Genomic DNA, 25,849 nt, shown 5'->3' with positions numbered 1-25,849 from the left:
CCACCCCTCCTCTATCTGTATATCTGTCTCTGTCCTCTCCACCCCACCCCTCCTCTATCTGTATATCTGTCTCTCTCTCTCCACCCCACCCCTCCTCTATCTGTATCTCTGTCTCTCCCACCCCACCCCTCCTCTATCTGTATATCTGTCTCTCTCTCTCCACCCCACCCCTCCTCTATCTGTATATCTGTCTCTCTCTCTCCACCCCACCCCTCCTCTATCTGTATATCTGTCTCTCTCCTCCACCCCACCCCTCCTCTATCTGTATCTCTGTCTCTGTCTCTCCACCCCACCCCTCCTCTATCTGTATATCTGTCTCTCTCTCTCCACCCCACCCCTCCTCTATCTGTATATCTGTCTCTCTCTCTCCACCCCACCCCTCCTCTATCTGTATCTCTGTCTCTGTCTCTCCACCCCACCCCCTCCTCTATCTGTATATCTCTCTCTCTCCACCCCACCCCTCCTCTATCTGTATATCTGTCTCTCTCTCTCCACCCCACCCCTCCTCTATCTGTTTATCTGTCTCTGTCTCTCCACCCCACCCCTCCTCTATCTGTATATCTGTCTCTCTCTCTCCACCCCACCCCTCCTCTATCTGTATATCTGTCTCTGTCTCTCCACCCCACCCCTCCTCTATCTGTATATCTGTCTCTCTCTCTCCACCCCACCCCTCCTCTATCTGTATCTCTGTCTCTCTCTCTCCACCCCACCCCTCCTCTATCTGTATATCTGTCTCTCTCTCTCCACCCCACCCCTCCTCTATCTGTATCTCTGTCTCTCTCTCTCCACCCCACCCCTCCTCTATCTGTATATCTGTCTCTCTCTCTCTCCACCCCACCCCTCCTCTATCTGTATATCTGTCTCTCTCTCTCCACCCCACCCCTCCTCTATCTGTATATCTGTCTCTGTCTCTCCACCCCACCCCTCCTCTATCTGTATATCTGTCTCTCTCTCTCCACCCCACCCCTCCTCTATCTGTATCTCTGTCTCTCCACCCCACCCCTCCTCTATCTGTATATCTGTCTCTCTCTCTCCACCCCACCCCTCCTCTATCTGTATATCTGTCTCTCTCTCTCCCACCCCACCCCTCCTCTATCTGTATATCTGTCTCTCTCTCTCCACCCCACCCCTCCTCTATCTGTATCTCTGTCTCTGTCTCTCCACCCCACCCCTCCTCTATCTGTATATCTGTCTCTCTCTCTCCACCCCACCCCTCCTCTATCTGTATATCTGTCTCTCTCTCTCCACCCCACCCCTCCTCTATCTGTATCTCTGTCTCTGTCTCTCCACCCCACCCCTCCTCTATCTGTATATCTCTCTCTCTCCACCCCACCCCTCCTCTATCTGTATATCTGTCTCTCTCTCTCCACCCCACCCCTCCTCTATCTGTTTATCTGTCTCTGTCTCTCCACCCCACCCCTCCTCTATCTGTATATCTGTCTCTGTCTCTCTCTCCACCCCACCCTTCCTCTATCTGTATATCTGTCTCTGTCTCTCTCTCTCCACCCCACCCCTCCTCTATCTGTATATCTGTCTCTGTCTCTCTACCCCACCCCTCCTCTATCTGTTTATCTCTGTCTCTGTCTTTCCACCCCACCCCTCCTCTATCTGTATATCTGTCTCTCTCTCTCTACCCCACCCCTCCTCTATCTGTATATCTGTCTCTCTCTCTCCACCCCACCCCTCCTCTATCTGTTTATCTGTCTCTCTCTCTCTCTACCCCACCCCTCCTCTATCTGTATATCTGTCTCTCTCTCTCTACCCCACCCCTCCTCTATCTGTATATCTGTCTCTCTCTCTCTACCCCACCCCTCCTCTATCTGTATATCTGTCTCTCTCTCTCCACCCCACCCCTCCTCTATCTGTATATCTGTCTCTCTCTCTCTATCCCACCCCTCCTCTATCTATATATCTGTCTCTCTCTCTCCACCCCCACCCCTCCTCTATCTGTTTATATCTGTCTCTCTCTCTCCTCCCCACCCCTCCTCTATCTGTATATCTGTCTCTGTCTCTCTCTCGCCACCCCGCCCCCCTCTATCTCTCTCTATCATCTCTGTGCAGCAGGTACCGGGCAACAACCTGGCAACCTCTAAATCACTCTTATTGGAGTGTGCTGAGATTGCATTGGGTCTTCACCACAGGGAGAAAGAGAAGTGCTATCTATATAGCAGAGACTGAGTGAAGTGTCTGTCTGAGGACATGGTGATACAGTGGATCGTACGCCTCCCTGCAGTGTCAATGGGGGAGATGGAAAGGTGTACTTACTGACCCCAGGTCATTTACTGTGGGATGGTACAGGTTATAGCAGCATGTTTGGTTTGAGTTTGAGTTGAGTTTATACATTTCTGTATGTCTACTGCAGCAGCATACTAAGCAGTGGAAACACTTTACAGTAAGACAGATATTATCATCGCTAGATGTACAAGTGTAGGAGTCAGTTTTAAGGTTGGTTCTACACTATAATGCACTTTCAATAGAGATTCTCCTTTGGGCATGCTATTTAGTCCAGTAGCTTTAATCTTTGTCCAGGAAACTGACCTAATATTAATAGGCGAGTCATTTTTCAGGTTGTGGTTGACCCGGTTGTCATGGTGACTGTTATTGTTATATTTCCCCCCGACCGTCGCTGTTTAAATGTAGTCATCCTAAAACCCATATCTGTGAGAGATATTTGTAGTTCAGTACATTTTCTCCAGTGACATTAGAGTTTAAGACCCAGCTGTGTTGCTGTGTATAGGCAATGGCTTGTCTTGCTTATAGAGGTGCACTTGAACAGGCAGACCCCATGATCCTTGTCTCTGGAAAAGCCATTACAAGGTTCAGTAACTCCCACAGTGATGGAGGATGGTGTGTGTGTGTACTTTTCTGTTTGTGTAGAGAAGGATGTGTGAAAATGTCAATAGAACATACTGTATGTGTCCTCAAATTCCAGGTTCAATTGTAACGTTACAATCCCAACACTATCCATTCTGGTTCAGCAGCTCTAGTCTCCTAGTATCTTCCTTACAGATATACTGTCTATGAATCTAATAGGAGGATGACAGAGGACTTTGCAGAAATCTGTTTTGAAAGGACACTGTCCTGGTAAGCCGCGATGCTTAGTCCTGATTGGACACCCACAGTAGGATGGAGCTGTAGTATCTTCGCCCTGGTCAGATTAAGAGCTGCAGAGACAGAGATGGAATGGAAGAAAGGGGCTATTTGAAGAGTATAGTCTGTAATTAATCAGAAGATGGCAGCTAGCGTTAAGAAGAAGAAAACTACGATAGTTCCCTCTCTGTCTCTCTCACACACACACACACACACACACACACACACACACACACACACACACACACACACACACACACACACACACACACACACACACACACACCACACACACACACACACACACACACACACACACACACAAATAGTGTGGGTGTGTGTGTTTGATCTATTAATAATGCTCATACTGTATGTATTGTCTTAATGCGAGCAGCACAATGCGAGCAGCACAATGCGAGCAGCACAATCCCATTTGGGTGTGATAAGTCGTAACTAATTGTGTGAGAATTGAATCAATTCCCCATTCCTGGAAACCAGACCTGCCTTGGTTTCTCTCTATGTACTGTAGCATGGAGCACTACTACTCCAGACAATTCATCACTGGGAGAGTACAAATTAGTAAGCTACATGTTTTCTCTCTTTGCAGAGTTTTTCATGATCTCCTAGTCAAAGGATTCTCAATAGAGGCTGCATTTCTGTTTCTGGTTTTGTTACTTCCTGAAATAATGTTGTTGAAATACTCCCTGTGGCTGACAATCTACAGATCTGGTGGGATATAAAGGCTCTTTCAGTTCAGTTTTGGTTCCATGCAGGGAACACATCACACCTGGCCCCCCATAGGGTTTGAAGTGGGGCTAGTGGTGGCCCTATGCTATTTTCCTGCTGGGTGAATGCTTGGCTAACTGCCGTATCTGCTGAGCTCCCCTGAAAGACTGTGAGTCACAACGGTCATTTATTTACCTTCTCTGCTTCACTCAACACCAGCCTCATTACTTACCCAGCCCATGACCTGCAGCACTTGTACACACACACACACACACACACACACACACACACACACACACACACACACACACACACACACACACACACACACACACACACACACACACACACACACACACACACACACACACACACACACACACACACACGCATCTGAGCCTACAGAGGTGCCAATGTCTCTTCCGCTCTTAAAGCACAGTCATGGTGTTGAAACTAAACACCAGACACACAGCCAGAGAAATGTAACGAACCAGTGATAACTAAATGGGACTTCCATAGTTCCAATGTAGATAATGGACACTGATGTTGTTGTCTGAATTGATATACTGTATACCATAAATGTTGGAACAGTACTACCGAGTACTCTAGCATACACTGCCCTTGCTGTGGATCAGAACACAACTAGAATGCCAGCCAGCCTGAGAATTTCAATTCACACTAACCTCCCCCAGTAGCTTGGTTATAGGTCAGGACAAGACAACAGCACTGTGTCCTCTGGGCTGTCAGTGGGTTTATTAGCGTCTGCATTGGAGCAGACACAATGGACGGCTGCAGCACGAGGCTAGCCGCTGTCTCCCCCGGACACGCCTAGCCCATTAAAACACTGCCTGTCACTGGCTGCCTCCATGAAGACTAATTGTGGTGAAAGGATATAGGAGAGGGAGACAGGAGAGAGAGACAGGAGCGGGAGACAGGAGAGAGAGACAGGAGAGAGAGACAGGAGCGGGAGACAGGAGAGAGAGACAGGAGAGAGAGACAGGAGAGAGAGACAGGAGAGGGAGACAGGAGCGAGAGACAGGAGAGGGAGACAGGAGAGAGAGACAGGAGAGAGAGAAAGAAGAGGGAGACAGGAGAGAGAGTCAGGAGAGAGAGACAGGAGAGAGAGAAAGAAGAGGGATACAGGAGAGAGAGACAGGAGAGGGAGACAGGAGAGAGAGTCAGGAGAGAGAGTCAGGAGAGAGAGACAGGAGAGAGAGACAGCCGCTCGCATCCAGCATCATGCGCAAATTGATTTTGTCCCCCCTACACCAAACGCCCACACCACACCAAACGCCCACACCACACCAAACGCCCACACCACACCAAACGCCCACACCACACCAAACGCCCACACCACACCAAACGCAATCACGACATGAAGGTTAAAATATCAAAACAAACTCTGAACCAATTCTGTTAATTTGGGGACAGGTCAAAAAGCATTAAAACATTTATGGAAATTTAGCTAGCTAGCTTGCTGTTGCAAGCTAATTTGTCCTGGGATATAAACATTGAGTTCTAATTTTACCTGAAGGTCCTCTACTCTGACAATTAATCCACACATAAAACGGTCAACTGAATCGTTTCTAGTCATCTCCCCTCCTTCCAGGCTTTTTCTTCTTTGGACATTATATGGCGATTGGCATCTAACTTTCATAGTTACCATGATGACCGACCAAACTCAGTTCACTTTTCAATCACCCACGTGGGTATAACCAATGAGGAGATGGCAAATGGGTATCTGCTTCTATAAACCAATGAGGAGATGGAAGAGGCAGGACTTGCACCGCGCTCAGCATCACAAATAGAACTGACTTCTACTTTAGTGCTTGGCAACACAGACGCTAGTTGGCGCACGCGAGCAGTGTGGGTGCAATAATTGAATAACATGTATGTTTAAATTTATTTTGCAACGCGAGCGGTCTGATCAGCATGTTAGAGAAAAAGGTGCTATCGAGACCCTTAAAGGGTTCTTCAGCTGTCTCCATAGGAGAACCCTTTGAAGAACCCTTTTTGTTTCCAGGTAGAACCTTTTTGGGTTTGAACCCCCTTTCTGGAGATGGTTCTACATGGAACCAAAAAGGGTTCTCCTATGGGGACAGCCGACGATTGCACCACTGCTGTAATGCATGTTGGGGTGTGTGTGTGGGGGACAGTAATGGGGGGCCAGGTATGATGTGACTATGATAATGTGTGTGTGCAAGCGTTTATTTATTGTGAGTGTGTGGTCTGTGTGTGTTCGTGAGTGTGTGTTCTTTTCTCCAGTCGGTTACATCATATTTATTTGATTAGCTTCTCAGATGAGCCGTGTATGCTTGCCGATCACGTACTGTATTCTTTTAGCTGTTGATTTAAGAAATTAAAACCCCCACACTGTAATGGCTTGTCTCCTTCTCTCCAATCGCTTTGATTCATTTTCAAAGCCAGCACTCACATTGTTATCACCTCAGAATAGTGTATCAGTGGCTGCAGCACAGGAGTGGGTAGAGGGCTATCCCTCAGCTTCTCAGGAAATGTTACACACACACAGCTCTATATCTCACCAGCCTGGAGCGAGTTAGACTCACACACACACACACACACACACACACACACACACACACACACACACACACACACACACACACACACACACACACACACACACACACACACACACACACACACACACACTCACCTCTATATCTCACCAGCCTGGAGCGAGTTAGACTCACACTCACACAAGCATACACAGAAATACAGGCACAAAGGCACTCTCACACACACACACACACACATACACACATTACAACTCTCTCACATACACACACATACACTGTGACTCACACACAAACACACACATTATGACTCTCTCTCTCTCACACACACACACACACACACACACACACACACACACACACACACACACACACACACACGCACATACGCACATACGCACACACACACACACACACACACACACACACACACACACACACACACACACACACACACACACACACACACACATACACTGTGACTCTCACACACACACATTAAGACTCTCTCACATCAGTTGAAGTCGGAAGTTTACATACACTTAGGTTGGAGTCATTAAAAATCATTTTTCAACCACTCCACACATTTCTTGTTAAGAAACTATAGTTTTGGCAACTCGGTTCAGACATCTACTTTGTGCATGTCATTTTTCCAACAATTATAAACAGACAGATTATTTCACTCATAATTCACTGTATCACAATTCCAGTGGGTCAGATTACATACACTGAGTTGACTGTGCCTTTAAACAGCTTGGAAAATACCAGAACATTATGTCATGGCTTTAGAAGCTTCTGATAGGCTAATTGACATAATTAGAGTCAATTGGAGGGGTACCTGTGAATGTATTTCAAGGCCTACCTTCAAACTCAGTGCCTCTTTGCTTGACATCATGGGAAAATCAAAATAAATCAGCCAAGGCCTCAGAAAATAAATGGTAGACTTCCACAAGTCTGGTTCATCCTTGGGAGCAATTTCCAAATGCCTGAAGGTACCACATTCATCTGTACAAACAATAGTACGCAAGTATAAACACCATTGGACCACGCAGCCGTCATACCACTCAGGAAGGAGACGGGTTCTGTCTCCTAGAGATGAAGGTGCTTTGGTGCAAGAAGGTCAAATCAATCCCAGAACAACAGCAAAGGACCTTGTGAAGATGCTGGAGGAAACAGGTACAAAAGTATCTAAATCCACAGTAAAACGAGTTCTATATCGACATAACCTGAAAAGCCGCTCAGCAAGGAAGAAGCCACTGCTCCAAAACCGCCATAAAAAGCCAGACTACGGTTTGCAACTGTACATGGGGACAAAGATCATACTTTTTGGAGAAATGTCCTCTGGTCTGATGAAACAAAAATACAACTGTTTGGCCATAATGACCATCGTTATGTTTGGAGGAAAAAGGGGAGGCTTGCAAGAAGAAGAACGCCATCTCAACCGTGAAGCACAGGGGTGGCAGAATCATTGTAACGGCTCTTGGTGGAAGAAGGTGAGGACCAAAGCGCAGCGTGGTACATGTTCATCATTTTAATGGTAAAGCTGAACACTATACAACAAGCAACAAATGAACAACTGAAACAGCTCCATCAGATACAAAACAGAAATGAACTACCCACACCACACAGGTGGGAAAAGGCTACCTAAGTATGGATCTCAATCATAGACAACGATAGACAGCTGCCTCTGATTGAGAACCACACCCAGAAAAGAAAACATAGAACCCACAACATAGAATGCCCACCCCAACTCACGCACTGACCAAACCAAAATAGAGACATAAAAAGACGTGACAATCATGTTGTGGGGGTTCTTTGCTGTAGGAGGGACTCGTGCACTTCACAAAATAGATATGGATATATTGAAGCAACACCTCAAGACATCAGTCAGGAAGTGGTCTTCCAAATGGACAATGACGCAATGCATACTTCCAAAGTTGTGTCAAATGGCTTACGGACAACAAATTCAAGGTATTGGAGTGGCCATAACAAAGCCCTGACCTCAATCCTATAGAAAATGTGTGGGCAGAACTGAAAAGCATGTGCGAGCAAGGAGGCCTACAAACCTGACTCAGTTACACCAACTCTGTCAGGAGGAATGGGCCAAAATTCACCCAACTTATTATGGGAAGCATGTGGAAGGCTACCCTGAATGTTTTACCCAAGTTAAACAATTTAAAGGCTACAAATACTAATTGAGTGTATGTAAACTTCTGACCCAATGGGAATGTGATTAAATAAATAAAAGCTGAAATAAATCATTCTCTCTACTATTATTCTGACATTTCACATTCTTAAAATAAAGTGTCGATCCTAACTGACCTGAGACAGGGAATTTTTACTGGGATTAAATGTCAGGAATTGTAAAAAAACTGAGTTTAAATGTATTTGGCTAAGGTGGATGTAGACTTCTGACTTCAACTGTACACACACACAGCACACACACACAGACATACACAAACTGTGAACAGATGAGTTAGCCTGGGTATTATAACGCTGGAAAACAGATGAGTTAGCCTGGGTATTATAAAGCTGGAGAACAGATGAGTTAGCCTGGGTATTATAACGCTGGAGAACAGATGACTTAGCCTGGGTATTATAACGCTGGAGAACAGACGACTTAGCCTGGGTATTATAACGCTGGAGAACAGATGACTTAGCCTGGGTATTATAACTCTGGAGAACAGATGAGTTAGCCTGGGTACTATAACGCTGGGGAACAGATGAGGTAGCCTGGGTATTATAATGCTGGAGAACAGACGAGTTAGCCTGGGTTTTATATTGCTGGAGAACAGACGAGTTAGCCTGGGTATTATAACGCTGGAGAACAGATGAGTTAGCCTGGGTACTATAATGCTGGAGAACAGACGAGTTAGCCTGGGTATTATAGTGCTGGAGAACAGACGAGTTAGCCTGGGTATTATAACGCTGGAGAACAGATGAGTTAGCCTGGGTATTATAATGCTGGAGAACAGACGAGTTAGCCTGGGTATTATAACGCTGGAGAACAGATGAGTTAGCCTGGGTATTATAACGCTGGAGAACAGATGAGTTAGCCTGGGTATTATAATGCTGGAGAACAGACGAGTTAGCCTGGTTATTATAACGCTGGAGAACAGATGACTTAGCCTGGGTATTATAATGCTGAAGAACAGATGAGTTAGCCTGGGTATTATAATGCTGGAGAACAGACGAGTTAGCCTGGGTATTATAACGCTGGAGAACAGATGAGTTAGCCTGGGTATTATAACGCTGGAGAACAGATGAGTTAGCCTGGGTATTATAATGCTGGAGAACAGACGAGTTAGCCTGGTTATTATAACGCTGGAGAACAGATGACTTAGCCTGGGTATTATAATGCTGAAGAACAGACGAGTTAGCCTGGGTATTATAACGCTGGAGAACAGATGACTTAGCCTGGTTATTATAACGCTGGAGAACAGATGAGTTAGCCTGGGTATTATAATGCTGGAGAACAGATTACTTAGCCTGGGTATTATAGTGCTGGAGAACAGACGAGTTAGCCTGGGTATTATAACGCTGGAGAACAGATGAGTTAGCCTGGGTATTATAACGCTGGAGAACAGACGAGTTAGCCTGGGTATTATAACGCTGGAGAACAGATGAGTTAGCCTGGGTATTATAACGCTGGAGAACAGATGAGTTAGCCTGGGTATTATAATGCTGGAGAACAGACGAGTTAGCCTGGGTATCATAACGCTGGAGAACAGATGAGTTAGCCTGGGTATTATAACGCTGGAGAACAGATGAGTTAGCCTGGGTATTATAATGCTGGAGAACAGATGACTTAGCCTGGGTATTATAACGCTGGAGAACAGATGAGTTAGCCTGGGTATTATAATGTTGGAGAACAGATGACTTAGCCTGGATATTATAACGCTGGAGAACAGATGAGTTAGCCTGGGTATTATAATGCTGGAGAACAGATGACTTAGCCTGGGTATTATAACGCTGGAGAACAGATGAGTTAGCATGGGTATTAAAGTGCTGGAGAACAGATGCAGTGCATTAGATGCCCTGTCAGATTGTGTCTTCGCCTGGAAACCTATCTGGATTGGCTAATAAAACCACACTTAATCTAGCAAGCTCTCCACACAGCCACGAAACAAGCTTTAACACCTACAGCTGTGCAACCATCCTTGTCAAACCCCAGCACCGTCCTTATAATTACGACTTAATCTCCTCTATCTCACCATTTATCTCCAAAACATTTCCCTTGAAGAACAGCGCTTGGAGTTATAGCCTTGCGAAATAAAACGTGTTTATTACCTTGCAACGACTCAGTAATGTACCATAAAAAGAGGCGGCCACGAGTGTGCCTGACTGGATAATGATCAGGTAATTTATGAGGACCCGGCTCATCAGAGGGACGTGGGCGGGCAGGCAGGCAGGCGGGGCAGGCGCCACACATTGTCCTCCCCCCTGTCGAGCATCCGTCATGATAAACAGTGGGCAGACAGACAGAGCAGCAGCCAATCTGTCACCTTGTAGAAAGTCAGACACACTGCCGGGTTTTCTTCTGTCTGTCTGTCTGTCTGTCTGTCTGTCTGTCTGTCTTTCTCTCTCTCTCTCTCTCTCTCTCTCTCTCTCTCTCTCTCTTTCACTCTCTGTCTCTCTCTCTCTCTCTTTCACTCTCTGTCTCTCTCTCTGTCTCTCTCTCTCTCTATCTCTCTCTATCTCTCTCTCTTTTTCTCTCTCTCTTTCTCTCTCGTTCGCTCTGTCTTTCTCTCTCGTGGTCTCCTGTCGCTCTCGTTCTCTTGAACAGAGAGGAGGGTGTGACTGAGAGAGTGAAGTACTCTATGAGGACCTGTCAGATAGATTGTCTATATATCTTCACTATTGTTTCTCAATGTAAAGCTTTTCAATAGCTAAAGGTTATATCAGAGAAAGCCACAGAGGCATGGAATGGTTTTCTTTTAGTTGGGGAAGGATTGGGTATTGTACATCCTTCTTATACCAACATAATTGAAGAGAAACACACCTCTGACAGTGGCTTGTTTAGCCCTGCTTGGGATGGTGAGCGTGGCAGTGTGTTTGGTGAACAAATCCAAACCGGATCCATTGGCTATGTGCTGGTTAACGTGTGTGTGTGTGTGTGTGTGTGTGTGTGTGTGTGTGTGTGTGTGTGTGTGTGTGTGTGTGTGTGTGTGTGTGTGTGTGTGTGTGTGTGTGTGTGTGTGTGTGTGTGTGTGTGTGTGTGTGTGTGTGTGTGTGCGTGCGTGCGTTCTCAAGAATAGTAAACCAGCTAACTAAGTCCTCACTTGTAAAATGCCTATTTGTGACTCACCACCTGGATTCGGTCTTATCTAGCAAAATTTGAAATGGTGTTTTTTACATTGGATAAAAGTAGAGGCTCATACCTACGACATTGTATATTATACACTGCATTTGAGGAACAATGGGAAAGTAATTCTGCTTTGAAAGTTGATAAACTTGTAAACTCACTTTTGAGAAAATCACCTTTGAATGTTTTGGTATCTAGTGAAGAGCACTGCTTTGTCTACATACATTCAGCATCGTTCACACCCTCTTAAGCATTAGCCCCACCCATCTCGTTACGCTCTTGGAGCGCACACTTGACAGTCTGGTCAATGATTTGTTTACCTCTGGATAACATGAAAACAGCCTAACCAGCTCTGCTGGCAACAATTTCATTACGCTTCTTTGGAGACGTTTATTGACACCGTCCATATCCAAAGGGTGTTATACACACGTCACGTAATGTTAGCTAACAAGCCAGCCAGCTAACATTAGCTAGTTAAACAACAATGAACAAAGTGCCTACAATGCCACAGTGCTGGGAGCTAACCAACCTGCTAGCTAACATTAGAAAAGCACTAGAAAAGCAAACAGCTCTGAGAAACGAATACTAACGTCAGCTAGGGAGCCAGTCAGCTAACGTTAGCTAGCTAGCTAACAGTACACTTTAGCTTGAAATGAGACCACTTTCTGTCAAAATTAGAAATGTGTAATATCTGAAAATTTAGCTAGCTAATGCTAGACTATCTTACCTGTATTCATCATCATGCATGATGGATGTGTCTCCCTGTCAGGAATTCCATACCACAGTTGCCCTTAGTTTGAAGATGTAATCCAGAGACAGGTGTTTTCTCCATCTCTTTAGCTATCATACTCTAATTCCACTTGTAGTGGCTTCCCTTCCTCTTTACCATAGCCACTGCCCAAGCCTGAAGCGGGGTTGTTTGGTACGCATACAGTCCACACTGAAGGTTTCCAAACGGCCAAACATTCCATGACATCCAGGGATATGGTGCAACAAAAAGGTTTATTCTTCTTATATCTAACAAATAAGTGATTCTCCAATCAACTTAAAGCATAGAATACTTATGTATGGTATGTCTGTATGGTCAAAAAACTATACCGCTCCTGCATCTAGCAAGGACTCCCTCCCCCGAAGGCCCAACTTCCTGCCTTTATCCTAACACACTTATCACAATACAATGAATAGGCAAGAGGGGGGGGGGGGGGAAACTGAGTTACACTAACAACAAATGAATATATCTCATTCGGGTAAATATAAATCATAAAGGTACGTACCTAATATTTCATCATGTACATTAATATTTTATATATTTACACAAATATAGATGGAGCTCCGTATGTTCAGTCTTTTATACAAATATGTCCAAATCGGCTCTAACACCACTGATTTAAAAACTTGATCCTCCAGATAGTGGAGAGCAACACTTATGTAGCTCCACTACACAATATATTGTTTTTAAAGCCGTGTTCACCAGGATTACCAACACAGGCTGACGAGCTCAAATAGACAGAAGCCTTCTATATGGCTGGCCAACCCAAACTCCTCTCTCGGCATGTCCAGCCCACGCATTATCTCAGCCATTCATGGCTAGTGGGAAGGTTGTTACCTTTTTCTGTGGCTTAACCAACAAGGCTCATAATTTAACAATTGTATTTGTATTTACAGATGGCATGCAAGGTCGTTATTAAGGCATATGAAAGTTCACAAGTTCAAGAAGGCATTTCTGCCCAAAAAACACATTTTGATAAAAAATATTTGTTTATGTTCAAACGGCTCTCCTGTGAAGTCATGACTTGCGAGATAGGCCTAGTTTCCTGAATCGGGTCACATTTTAGGCTCAGGGGTTAGGTTTAGGGTCAGGGTTAGGAGTTGGGATTAGGTTTAGGGGTTACGGTTAGGGTTAGTTTTAGGGTTAGGTTTAGATTTAGGGTTACGGGTTAGGGAAAATAGGATTTTGAATGGGAATAATTTGTTGGGCCTCAAAAAGTCCTCGCAAGTATATATACAGTTGAAGTCGGAAGTTTACATACACCTTAGCCAAATACATTTAAACTCAGTTTTTCACAACTCCTGACATTTAATTATAGTAAAAAGTCCCTGTTTTAGTTCAGTTAGGATCACCACTTTATTTTAAGAATGTGAAATGTCAGAATAATAGTAGAGAGAATGATTTATTTCAGCTTTTATTTCTTTCATCACATTCCCAGTGGGTCAGAAGTTTACATACACTCAATTAGAATTTGGTAGCATTGCCTTCAAATTGTTTAACTTGGGTAAAAAGTTTTGGGTAACTTTCCACAAGCTTCACACAATAAGTTGGGTGAATTTTGGCCCATTCCTCCTGACAGAGTCAGGGTAACGGAGTCAGGTTTGTAGGCCTCCTTGCTCGCACACGTTTTTTCAGTTCTGCACACACATTTTCTATAGGATTGAGGTCAGGGCTTTGTGATGGACACCAATACGTTGACTTTGTTTTCCGTAAGCCATTTTGCCACAACTTTGGAAGTATGTTTGGGGTCATTGTCATTTGGCAGACCCATTTGCCACCAAGCTTCCTGACTGATGTCTTGGATGTTGCTTCAATATATCCACATAATTTTCCAGCCTCATGATGCCATCTATTTTGTGAAGTGCACCAGTCCCTCCTGCAGCAAAGCAAGCCACACAACATGATGCTGCCACCCCTGTGCTGCTTCACGGTTGGGATGGTGTTCTTCAGCTTGCAAGCCTCACCCTTTTTCCTCCAAACATAATGATGGTCGTTATGGCCAAACAGTTCTATTTTTGTTTCATCAGACCAGAGGACATTTCTCCAAAAAATACGATCTTTGTCTCCATGTGCAGTTGCAAACCACTTTACTTTAAGGTCCTTTGCAGTTCTGGGATTCATTTGTACTTTTCGCACCAAAGCACGTTCATCTCTAGGAGACAGAACGTGTCTCCTTCCTGAGTGGTATGACAGCTGCATGGTCCCATGGTGTTTATACTTGCGTACTATTGTTTGTACAAATTCACGTGGTACCTTCAGGCGTTTGGAAATTGCTCCCAAGGATGAACCAGACTTGTGGAGGTCTACAATGTATCTTCTGAGGTCTTGGTTGATTTATTTTGATTTTCCCATGATGACAAGCAAAGAGGTACTGAGATTGAAGGTAGGCCTTGATATACATCCACAGGTACTCCTCCAATTGACTCAAATTATGTCAATTAGCCTATCAGAAGCTTCTAAAGCCATGACATCATTTTCTGGAATTGTCCAAGCTGTTTAAAGGCACAGTCAACTCAGTGTATGTAAACTTCTGACCCACTGGAATTATGATACAGTGAATTATAAGTGAAATAATCTGTCTGTAAACAATTGTTGGAAAAATGACGTGTGTCATGCACAAAGTAGATGTCCTAACCGACTTGCCAAAACTATAGTTTGTTCACAAGAAATTTGTGGAGTGGTTGAAAAATGAGTTTTAATGATTCCAACCTAAGTTAATGTAAACTTCCGACTTCAACTGTATGTGTGTGTGTGCGTGTGTGTGCACGCATGTGTGTGTGTGTGTGCATGCCTGTGTGTGTCTGTGTTTGTGTGTGTGAGTATGTGAGTCCCTTGGTTAACCCGCCTGCCATGTCTCCATTCTGCAGCTGAGGACAACCCATGTCAGACCAGACCCTGTCTGCATGGAGGCAGCTGTCTGCAGGAGGGCGACGGTTACAGCTGCTACTGCCCCCAGGGCTACTCCGGAGAGAGCTGTGAGATCGGTGAGTGGGGTCAGGGGTTAAAGTTCACAAAAGAAAGGGCAGAGGTTAAGACCTTCAGAAGGACTGTCTCTGTCCCATCCCTTTGTTCTCACATCCATTTCAACTCATTTCAGCGTTACTCTTTAACTAACCTTACGTTGCAAATGTACAAGAAGCACCTGAGCGGGCTTTATTTCTGGTCCTGACGAGAGAGAAAAAACTGTAGGGGGAGGTTCTCTTCAACGCTGTTCAACCAATCCAGTAAATGTGGAGGAGGAGTTGAGATGGAGTGTTATAGTCAAAAAGCTGAAGTTGCTTCACAGGCACTCCTTCAATATCCCCTGAAAACCGGAAGCATCCGGTTCAACCCGCCTCACAGAGGGAGCTGTTTAACTGTAACTGATTAACATAATCAGCACACAGTAAAATGCCTCACATGAATGGTACAGTACATGTCCAGTATAGGTGGTACAGATGTGGTACAAGTTGTTCTCAATGCGTTTGAATGGAGTCAGACTTTGCTACAGTACATTTCATGACCCTTTGGCACAGTCAGTTATTGCATGAGGAAGTTTAGCTGCATGGTCCTGCTGTGCCCAGGTTCCTGTTTCTTGCTGTTCCCTGCCTGCAGAGGTGAGGATGAGGCGGCAGTCTGTGAAAGAGAGTGTGAATGGGGAGGGTGTGTGGTGTTTTCAGAGGTGTGTGTACTTTGTCTGTATGGTGTTTTCTGAGTTGCGCGTGTGTGTGTGTGTGTGTGTGTGTGTGCGTGTGCATGTGCAGTGGGTGTCTGTTTTCCGTGCTCAGAGGTGAGACTCTAACAGTGAATGTGTGTGACTGGGGTTGCTGTGAGAGTGCTTTGTAAGACCAGGCAGAGCCAGCAGTCTGTGACAGTAAGATGCTGAATGTTTGTGACTCTCTCACTGGCAGGCTGCCAGGCAGCTCATCTCTCCACTGGGTTGTGTGATAAGAGACTGAGCCAGTCAGCACTGAGCTAGGCTGTACCCTGCTGCACACTCACAGTGCTGTGTCACACTGAGGTGTGTGTGACTGTGAAGAGAACATGGGCTCAGTCAAGGGTGTAGGGTAATAATGGTTGGGAACAGTGATACAGTAGCGTGTGTATGTGTGTGAAGGAGCGAGTCTTAGTTGCACCGTGCCGTGGTGTTCTGTACTGCAGTAAGAGCTGTCACTGTAGAAGATGGGATAGGAGCTCAGTGAGGACTCGAGGAGATTAAAGGTTGGAGCTGTGTGACACTGTTGTGTATGGGAGAGGAGAAATGCAAAGTCAATGGGGAGGGATTGCTTTTCCCAGGTCACTGCTTATGTAGAGGAGTCACAGACGAGGGGTCAGAGGTTAAGAGGGGAGGTATTGATTATCAATCAGCCATCTACTGACCACACACACACACACACACAAACACACACACACACCATGACTGTCTGAGGGCGGCAGCCTTCGATTTGGGGATCATCCTTAACTAATATCGGCTAAAGGCATCAGTGATTAATCAACACTACAGCCACGTCAATAAGTCCTGATAAATGCATGTTAAACGATGAATAATATATGATTTGTTATGCTAGTTTGGGATCTCTTAGAATCTGTTGTGACATAGACCATATTGTGTATGTCAATATTAATCATATAAAACAGATATTCCTCATTGTTTCTGGCAATAAAAACAAAAGGGATTCATTTGGAGATTTTAAAATGTAGAATAACATCTTTCCAATATGCATTTCATGTTGTCGGTTCATTCTGTGTATGGTTATTGTCTTGTTTTGTGCTCAGTTTGAAAACCTCCTGCAGGACTGTGGATGGTAATTGGCTTTGGCTGCTGCTCGTTTCCTGCAGCTTGTGTCTGCAGCAGATAGGATGTCTGTCTGTCTGTCTGTGGTCTCTGACATATTAATTACAGCCAAAGGCAATCAGGTTAATAGCATATTACTGCAAACCCTTGACCACATTTGTAATAACTCAACATCACGTTCTCTCCAGTTGAGGATGAGAGGATTGTCTTCTTTTTGTCTTTTTCTTTCTTTGCTGTCTGGCTTTCTCTCTTCAAATCAAATGTTATTGGTCACATACACGTGTTTAGCAGATGTTATTGTGGGTGTAGCGAAATGCTACACACACTTCTTGTTCTAACGTTACCTTTTCTCTACAGATGTCAGATCTTAATTTGATCACTCTTCTGTTGCTGAGAATGTTACTGTGTTCGAGGTTTAAAAAGGATTCTAAAGTTTATAATGTCAGACTTTATTTGCCTAATTATAATCCACATAATATTTCACATTTCCTGTTGCTGCAGGATTATTTTCCAAACCGCCTGTACACTAGAACTCCATTTGTACACTAGAACTCCATTTGTACACTAGAACTCCATTTGTACACTAGAACTTCATTTGTACACTAGAACTCCATTTGTACACTAGAACTCCATTTGTACACTAGAACTCCATTTGTACACTAGAACTCCATTTGTACACTAGAACTCCATTTGTACACTAGAACTTCCATTTGTACACTAGAACTCCATTTGTACACTAGAACTTCCATTTGTACACTAGAACTCCATTTGTACACTAGAACTCCATTTGTACACTAGAACTCCATTTGTACACTAGAACTTCCACTAGAACTTCCATTTGTACACTAGAACTCCATTTGTACACTAGAACTTCCATTTGTACACTAGAACTTCCATTTGTACACTAGAACTCCATTTGAATACTAGAACTCCATTTGTACACTAGAACTTCCATTTGCTTCTCCTGCTCTGTGTGATTGAGTCTTTATCAGTGATTCTTCATGGTCATTATCATGCATCATTACTTTATTACTACCAAGCGAGGCAGAGCCACATACACTGCAATAATACAATTGTATTTCCCTCTGCATACTACAATGGGAGAAATTATGATTCACTCGAAACAGGGCTGTTGAATTGCAGTTGAAGAAGCTGAAGCTGCTCAGAGATTATCCCCAGAGCCTATTGGGGATGTGGCGTTTAGAGGATCTGCGTAATCCATGGGCTCCGTTTCTGCTGGGTCACTCAAACATGAATGAGATGAGGGGAGAATCGCTCTGCAGGGAGAGAGAAGGAGGAAGGGTTGGGGACTTGGGGAGACACAGGGTCAGGTGGGAGTTTCCCAAGGGGGAAAGGGCCATAACACCCTATATACAGGCATGCACCTATGTACATAAATCTTATAAATATTCTATTGGTTTCCAATATACATAACTGTGTGTAGACAATAGGTAGACTATCAGTGGGGGTCGGTACCTTTAAATGCGTAGACTAATAGTAAAGTCCAACACCTGTAAAAATGCATACAGTATACAATGTGGAACTTTCTAATAGAAATCTATTGTGTAGGACAGGCATAGAGGCTCTCTCTGACAAGGAATCATGTCAGCTCCAGTGGCATCTATTTTATTTATTTTTTTTTTTTTCACCTTTATTTAACCAGGTAGGCCAGTTGAGAACAAGTTCTCACTTACAACTGCGACCTGGCCAAGATAAAGCAAAGCAGTGTGAAATAACAACACAGAGTTACACATGGGATAAACATACGTACAGTCAATAACACAATAGAAAATCTATATACAGTGTGTGTAAATGAAGTAAGATTAGGGAGGTAAGGCAATAAATAGGACATAGTGGCGAAATAATTACAATTTAGCAATTAACACTGGAGTGATAGCTGTGCAGATGATGATGTACAGGTAGAGATACTGGAGTGCAAAAGGGTTGCTGTGGTGACCTGTGAGCTGAGATAAGGTGGGGCTTTACCTAGCAAAGTCTTATAGATGACCTGGAGCCAGTGGGTTTGGTAACAAATATGTTGCGAGGGCCAGCCAACGAGAGCATACAGGTCGCAGTGGTGGGTAGTATAAGGGGCTTAATGACTAAACGGATGGCACTGTGATAGACTACATCCAATTTGCTGAGTAGAGTGTTGGAGGCTATTTTGTAAATGACGTCGCAGAAGTCAAAGTTCGGTAGAATAGTCAGTTTTACGAGGGTATGTTTGGCAGCATGAGTGAAGGAGGCTTTGTTGTGAAATAGGAAGCCGAGCTGCTGTGGGGGGTGCAGACCTGTTGGCCTGGATAGGGGTATCCAGGTGGAAAGCAAGGCCAGTCGTAGAAAAATGCTTATTGAAATTCTCAATTATCGTAGATTTGTCAGTGGTGACAGTGTTTCCTAGCGTCAGTGCAGTGGGCAGCTGGGAGGAGGTGCTCTTTTTCTCCATGGACTTTACAGTGTCCCAGAACATTTTGGAATTAGTGCAACAAGATGCAAATTTCTGTTTGAAAATGCTAGCCTTTGCTTTCCTAACTGACTGTGTGTATTGGTTCCTGACTTCCCTGAAAGGTTGCATATCGCGGGGGCTATTCGATGCTAATGCAGTACGCCACCGGATGTTTTTGTGCTGGTCAAGGGCAGTCAAGTCTGGAGTGAACCAAGGGGTATATCTGTTCTTAGTTCTATGTTTTTTGAAAGGGGCATGCTTATTTAAGATGGTGAGGATTGCACTTTTAAAGAACAACCAGACATCCTCTACTGACGGGATGAGTCCAGGTCGATTAGAATGGCCTGCTCGCTGAAGTGTTTTAGGGAGTGTTTGACAGTGATGAGGGGTGGTCATTTGAATACGGACCCATTTCGGACGCAGGCAACGAGGCAGTGATCGCTGAGATCCTTGTTGAAGACAGCAGAGGTTTATTTAGAGGGAAAGTTGGTCAGGATGATATCCATGAGGGTGCCCATGTTTACGGATTCAGGGTTGTACCTGGTAGGTTCCTTCATAATTTGTGTGAGATTGAGGGCATCTAGTTTAGATTGTAGGATGGCCGGGGTGTTAAGCATATCCCAGTTTTGGACACCTAACAGTACGAACTCTGAAGATAGATGGGGGGGGGGGGGGGGCAATCAATTCACATATTTTTTTTAATTTTATTTTACTAGGCAAGTCAGTTAAGAACAAATTCTTATTTTCAATGAATGCCAAGAGGGTTAATTGCCTGTTCAGGGGCAGAACGACAGATTTGTACCTTGTCAGCTCGGGGATTTGAACTTGCAACCTTTCGGTTACTAGTCCAACGCTCTAACCACTAGGCTATATGTGAATTGGTGTCCAGGGCACAGCTGGGGTCTAAGGGTGGTCTAAGGGTGGTCTACAAGTTATAATAACTTATTTCTGGAGAGGTGGATTTTTAAAAGTATAATTTTGAACTGTTTGGGCACAGACCTGGATAGTATGACAGAACTCTGTAGGCTATCTCTGCAGTAGATTGCACCTCTCTGCAGTAGATTGCCCCTTTGGCAGTTCTATCTTGACGGAAAATGTTGTAGTCTGGGATTGAAATTTCAGAATTTTTGGTGACGTTCCTAAGCCGGATTCAGACACGGCTAGGACATCAGGGTTGGCAGAGTATGCTAAAGCAGTGAATAAAGCAAACATAGGGGGAGGCTTCTGATGTTAACATGCTTGAAACAAAGGCATTTACAGTTACAGAAGTCAACAAATGAGAGCGCCTGGGGAATAGGTGTAGTACTGGGGGCTACAGGGCCTGTGTTAACCTCTACATCACCAGAGGAACAGAGGAGGACTAGGATATGGGTACGGCTAAAGGCTAGAAGAATTGGTCATGTAGTGCGTTGGGAACAAAAGGGGCATATTTCTGGGCGTGGTAGAATAGATTGAGGCCATTATGTACAGAGGGTATGGTAGGATGTGAGTACATTGGAGGTAAACCTAGGTGTTGAGTGATGATGAGAGAGGTTGCATTCCTGGAGGCACCAATTAAGCCAGGTGAGGTCTCCGCATTTGTGGGGGGTGGGACAAAGGAGCTATCTAAGACATGTTGAATGGGACTGGGGGCTCTACAGTGAAATAAAACAATAAGAACAAACAGAAACAGCAGTAGCCAAGCAATATTGACATTAGAGAGAGGAGGGATAGATGTGAAGCCCATCTATCTGATGCTGTCTGGTCAAAAACACTACGATATTGTTGCCGCCCATAGCATTGAATGCAAGGGAAGCCAGCGAGCATTTGGCCTCCCTTGATAAAACATTATACAATGATAGCAAATCAAACTTAACTGAGGGAGCTCAACTGTGAGTGGTCCTGGCGCACCAAAAGAAAGTGCCAAGGGAAGACAGTTTGGATTTGGCTTCTTACTAATCACATCACATCAAGCCAAACATCATTGACAGAAATAAATCTTGAATTGTTGCATCTCGTTGTGTTGTCCTCCAGTGGCTTGCTAGCTAAAATTGTCTCTTTACTACATTAGCCATGGATGGAGATAGGGATTTGGACTTTTGTTTTTCTTAATTCTCCATTTTGGCCAATGACTATAATGGTGATTCTGATCCAACCATAAATTCATACATTGTGCCTCTGGTCTGAGAGGATGGGAGTTCCATATGTAGCTAGATGTAGTAGGCTAATGTTAACTAGCTGGCTAATTGCTGCCTATTAAATTAAAGCTAGCATTCAAGCATTTTAGCTAGATAGCCTAGGACAACAAAAACGAAGTGTGTACTGTATGACAGAGTCATAGACCGTTTAGGTAACATGGAAGAGGAGGATGGCATTGGCTTTTCAACAGTAGAAAAAACTCTACTTACTCACACACACGCACACACACACACACACAGAAATCAGTACCATAGACATCCATATGATATTTAGCTTATTGATTGGACTAAATTGTTTTTGGAATCTTTTAATTGTCATTGTGATTTGATGATGTTGAATGTTGAGGTTAAAATGGTGCTGGAATAATAGAGGCAGCTCCTGTTTTCTTTGCGAATTGCGGTAACTCGTCCATAAACGTCGGAAACATTAACTTGCTTGACAATGCTGTAGGTCATGTAACTGTTTGTTACATGCAATATGCTTTGTGGACTCCGCCAGACAGATGTTGCTCTCTAGTTTTGTAATGAAATTAAATGTGTGGTTGAATGTATTCTGCCACTGTGTCTTTTTAGTGTCTCAGCCTTTAGGCCTGTATATCACGGTGTCAAAGCACATGAACTAACAGGTTATAGAGCAAACAACACAATTATCACAACACATAGGTTGCAATATGGCTTTTTTTCTGGCTTGGCTTCCCCAGTGATTTTACCCACGCACCGCTACTGATCAGCTCTAGTCATGGCATTTTTGTATCTGCAACACTCGTGGCAAACTGTCACAGACACTTAAAGGCCGCTACAAGCTCCACTCCGTTAATTAACGTGTGTGTGTCCACGTGGGTGGAGTCGTTTTTCGGGGGCTCTTTTCATTGCGTTCCACCCAGAGAGGAAGTCTGCCTTGTGGAGTGGATATCACTAAGCTGTCGCACTTCCCAAAGACAGTGGAGTCTTGCGCCTTGGCTGTATACTGTAGCTAAGATCTTGTTGCTGGGCAGATTTTTAAGCAGAGCTTAGTTCTAAGACAGTAACGGCTTTATCTGTTCAAATTAGGTTTGTTTTGGGATGTACAGATGAAAATGCAAAAAATCTCAGACAGGGGTCAAAAGAAGTAGGATAATTATTTTGGGTGAGCTGTCACTTTTTTAAAAGAAGGATGTGTGTAAAAAGACAGGATCGCTTGTGCATTATGGAAGACACTGAGATTCTGTCCATCAAACTTATTTAGCTTGCAGAGAGAGAAAGAGGAATTGTTACATGCAATCAATATTTTATTGGTTTGGTCTGGGGCATAAGCAGAGTTGAGTGAAGTATGAAGGACGAGGTGGGTGATTGTCTTTAGTTATTCTGGACAGGGATAGTGAAGGGGGATTGTCAACGCTGCAGATAATGAGGAAATTATTTTGACTTCTCTTTGTCTCTATCTCTCTTCTCCCCCTCTCTTTTTCTGTCTATTTATTTCTTTCTCTTCTCTCCCCTCTCTCTCCCTCTTTCTGATAAATGAGAACAGATACAGTGCCTTGCGAAAGTATTCGGCCCCCTTGAACTTTGCGACCTTTTGCCACATTTCAGGCTTCAAACATAAAGATCTAAAACTGTATTTTTTTGTGAAGAATCAACAACAAGTGGGACACAATCATGAAGTGGAACGACATTTATTGGATATTTCAAACTTTTTTAACAAATCAAAAACTGAAAAATTGGGCGTGCAAAATTATTCAGCCCCTTTACTTTCAGTGCAGCAAACTCTCTCCAGAAGTTCAGTGAGGATCTCTGAATGATCCAATGTTGACCTAAATGACTAATGATGATAAATACAATCCACCTGTGTGTAATCAAGTCTCCGTATAAATGCACCTGCACTGTGATAGTCTCAGAGGTCCGTTAAAAGCGCAGAGAGCATCATGAAGAACAAGGAACACACCAGGCAGGTCCGAGATACTGTTGTGAAGAGGTTTAAAGCCGGATTTGGATACAAAAAGATTTCCCAAGCTTTAAACATCCCAAGGAGCACTGTGCAAGCGATAATATTGAAATGGAAGGAGTATCAGACCACTGCAAATCTACCAAGACCTGGCCGTCCCTCTAAACTTTCAGCTCATACAAGGAGAAGACTGATCAGAGATGCAGCCAAGAGGCCCATGATCACTCTGGATGAACTGCAGAGATCTACAGCTGAGGTGGGAGACTCTGTCCATAGGACAACAATCAGTCATATATTGCAGTCGTATATTGCACAAATCTGGCCTTTATGGAAGAGTGGCAAGAAGAAAGCCATTTCTTAAAGATATCCATAAAAAGTGTTGTTTAAAGTTTGCGACAAGCCACCTGGGAGACACACCAAACATGTTGAAGAAGGTGCTCTGGTCAGATGAAACCAAAATTTAACTTTTTGGCAACAATGCAAAACGTTATGTTTGGCGTAAAAGCAACACAGCTCATCACCCTGAACACCCCATCCCCACTGTCAAACATGGTGGTGGCAGCATCATGGTTTGGGCCTGCTTTTCTTCAGCAGGGACAGGGAAGATGGTTAAAATTGATGGGAAGATGGATGGAGCCAAATACAGGACCATTCTGGAAGAATGGTCTGCAAAAGACCTGAGACTGGGACAGAGATTTGTCTTCCAACAAGACAATGATCCAAAACATAAAGCAAAATCTACAATGGAATGGTTCAAAAATAAACATATCCAGGTGTTAGAATGGCCAAGTCAAAGTCCAGACCTGAATCCAATCGAGAATCTGTGGAAAGAACTGAAAACTGCTGTTCACAAATGCTCTCCATCCAACCTCACTGAGCTCGAGCTGTTTTGCAAGGAGGAATGGGAAAAAATGTCAGTCTCTCGATGTGCAAAACTGATAGAGACATACCCCAAGCGACTTACAGCTGTAATCGCAGCAAAAGGTGGCGCTACAAAGTATTAACTTAAGGGGGCTGAATAATTTTGCACGCCCAATTTTTCAGTTTTTGATTTGTTAAAAAAGTTTGAAATATCCAATAAATGTCGATCCACTTCATGATTGTGTCCCACTTGTTGTTGATTCTTCACAAAAAAATACAGTTTTATATCTTTATGTTTGAAGCCTGAAATGTGGCAAGGTCGCAAAGTTGTTTGAAGCCTGAAATGTGGCAAGGTCGCAAAGTTCAAGGGGGCCGAATACTTTCGCAAGGCACTGTAACTGTGTGCTGCAGACTGGCATTGCAATCTGGCCTGAGAAACACACACTCTGATGGCCCTCTGCCCTTGTCCTTCTTCTCCCATTCATCCTCTTCCTGCCCTCTTCTTCCTCATCCTCCCCTTCCTACTGATACTATACAGGAGAGCAGAGAATGAGTAAAATTTCCGGCTCAGTGAACTGAGCAATGTAGACAACTTCCCCTACTCTCCCTTCACACCTAAACAATCACACAAAATAACTGACAAACAAATTCTGATGTGGGTTTACCATCCCTCCGGGTCAATTTGAAGAAAATAAATTGAATCCCAACTTTGTATGTCCCACTGCTGAGCAATATCAATGTCCTCCTGGAAGTTTGATGCTTGACAGGAGTGTACACAATTTCATTTTCCATTTCCTGTGCTCTCTGTCCTCATTCTGAGAGAGTGATTGTATTGTGAGTTTTCCCTGTACCTCCCACTTACCTCTCTCTTTCTCCCTCTTTCTCTCCTTTCCCCTGACGCTCTTTCTTCTCATTTTTTCTCCCTCCTTTCTCACTCTCTTTGTCTCCCTCTCACTCTCCAGTTTCCCCCCCTCTCTACTTGCCCCCCTCTGTCTAGTTGCCCCACACACACACACATACACATACTCTGCTCTTGCCTCGCTGCATGCAACTGTTGTGTACTTTAGTCTATATGAAGTGAGAATGTGGATATTGTGTTTAGATAGTCCTTTAGAGCTCCCCTCCAACCCTTCCTGTCTGTTACTAATGTACCCTGTGGTGCATCCGTCTCCTCTCACACTAGCTCCTATCATTGAGCCTGAAACATTAATGAAGTTAGGGCTATTAATATCATTGGCCCTAG

At 44.1% G+C, this 25,849-nt stretch overlaps 1 protein-coding gene across 1 annotated transcript in view; it reads left to right on the top strand.

The window, feature by feature from the left end:
* LOC109888620 (neurocan core protein) overlaps positions 1-25,849 on the top strand; it is a 289,577-nt gene that overhangs the window by 184,414 nt on the left and 79,314 nt on the right. Inside the window, exon 10 of the mRNA XM_031822616.1 lies at positions 15,295-15,411. Coding sequence (XP_031678476.1) covers positions 15,295-15,411 — 117 coding nt within the window. The remainder of the gene's footprint in view (positions 1-15,294; positions 15,412-25,849) is intronic.

This window comes from Oncorhynchus kisutch, linkage group LG4 (genome assembly GCF_002021735.2).
Source record: "Oncorhynchus kisutch isolate 150728-3 linkage group LG4, Okis_V2, whole genome shotgun sequence".
NCBI lineage: Eukaryota > Metazoa > Chordata > Actinopteri > Salmoniformes > Salmonidae > Oncorhynchus > Oncorhynchus kisutch.
Note: the sequence above shows the minus strand (reverse complement) of the source record. Positions and strands in the feature narration are given on the sequence as shown.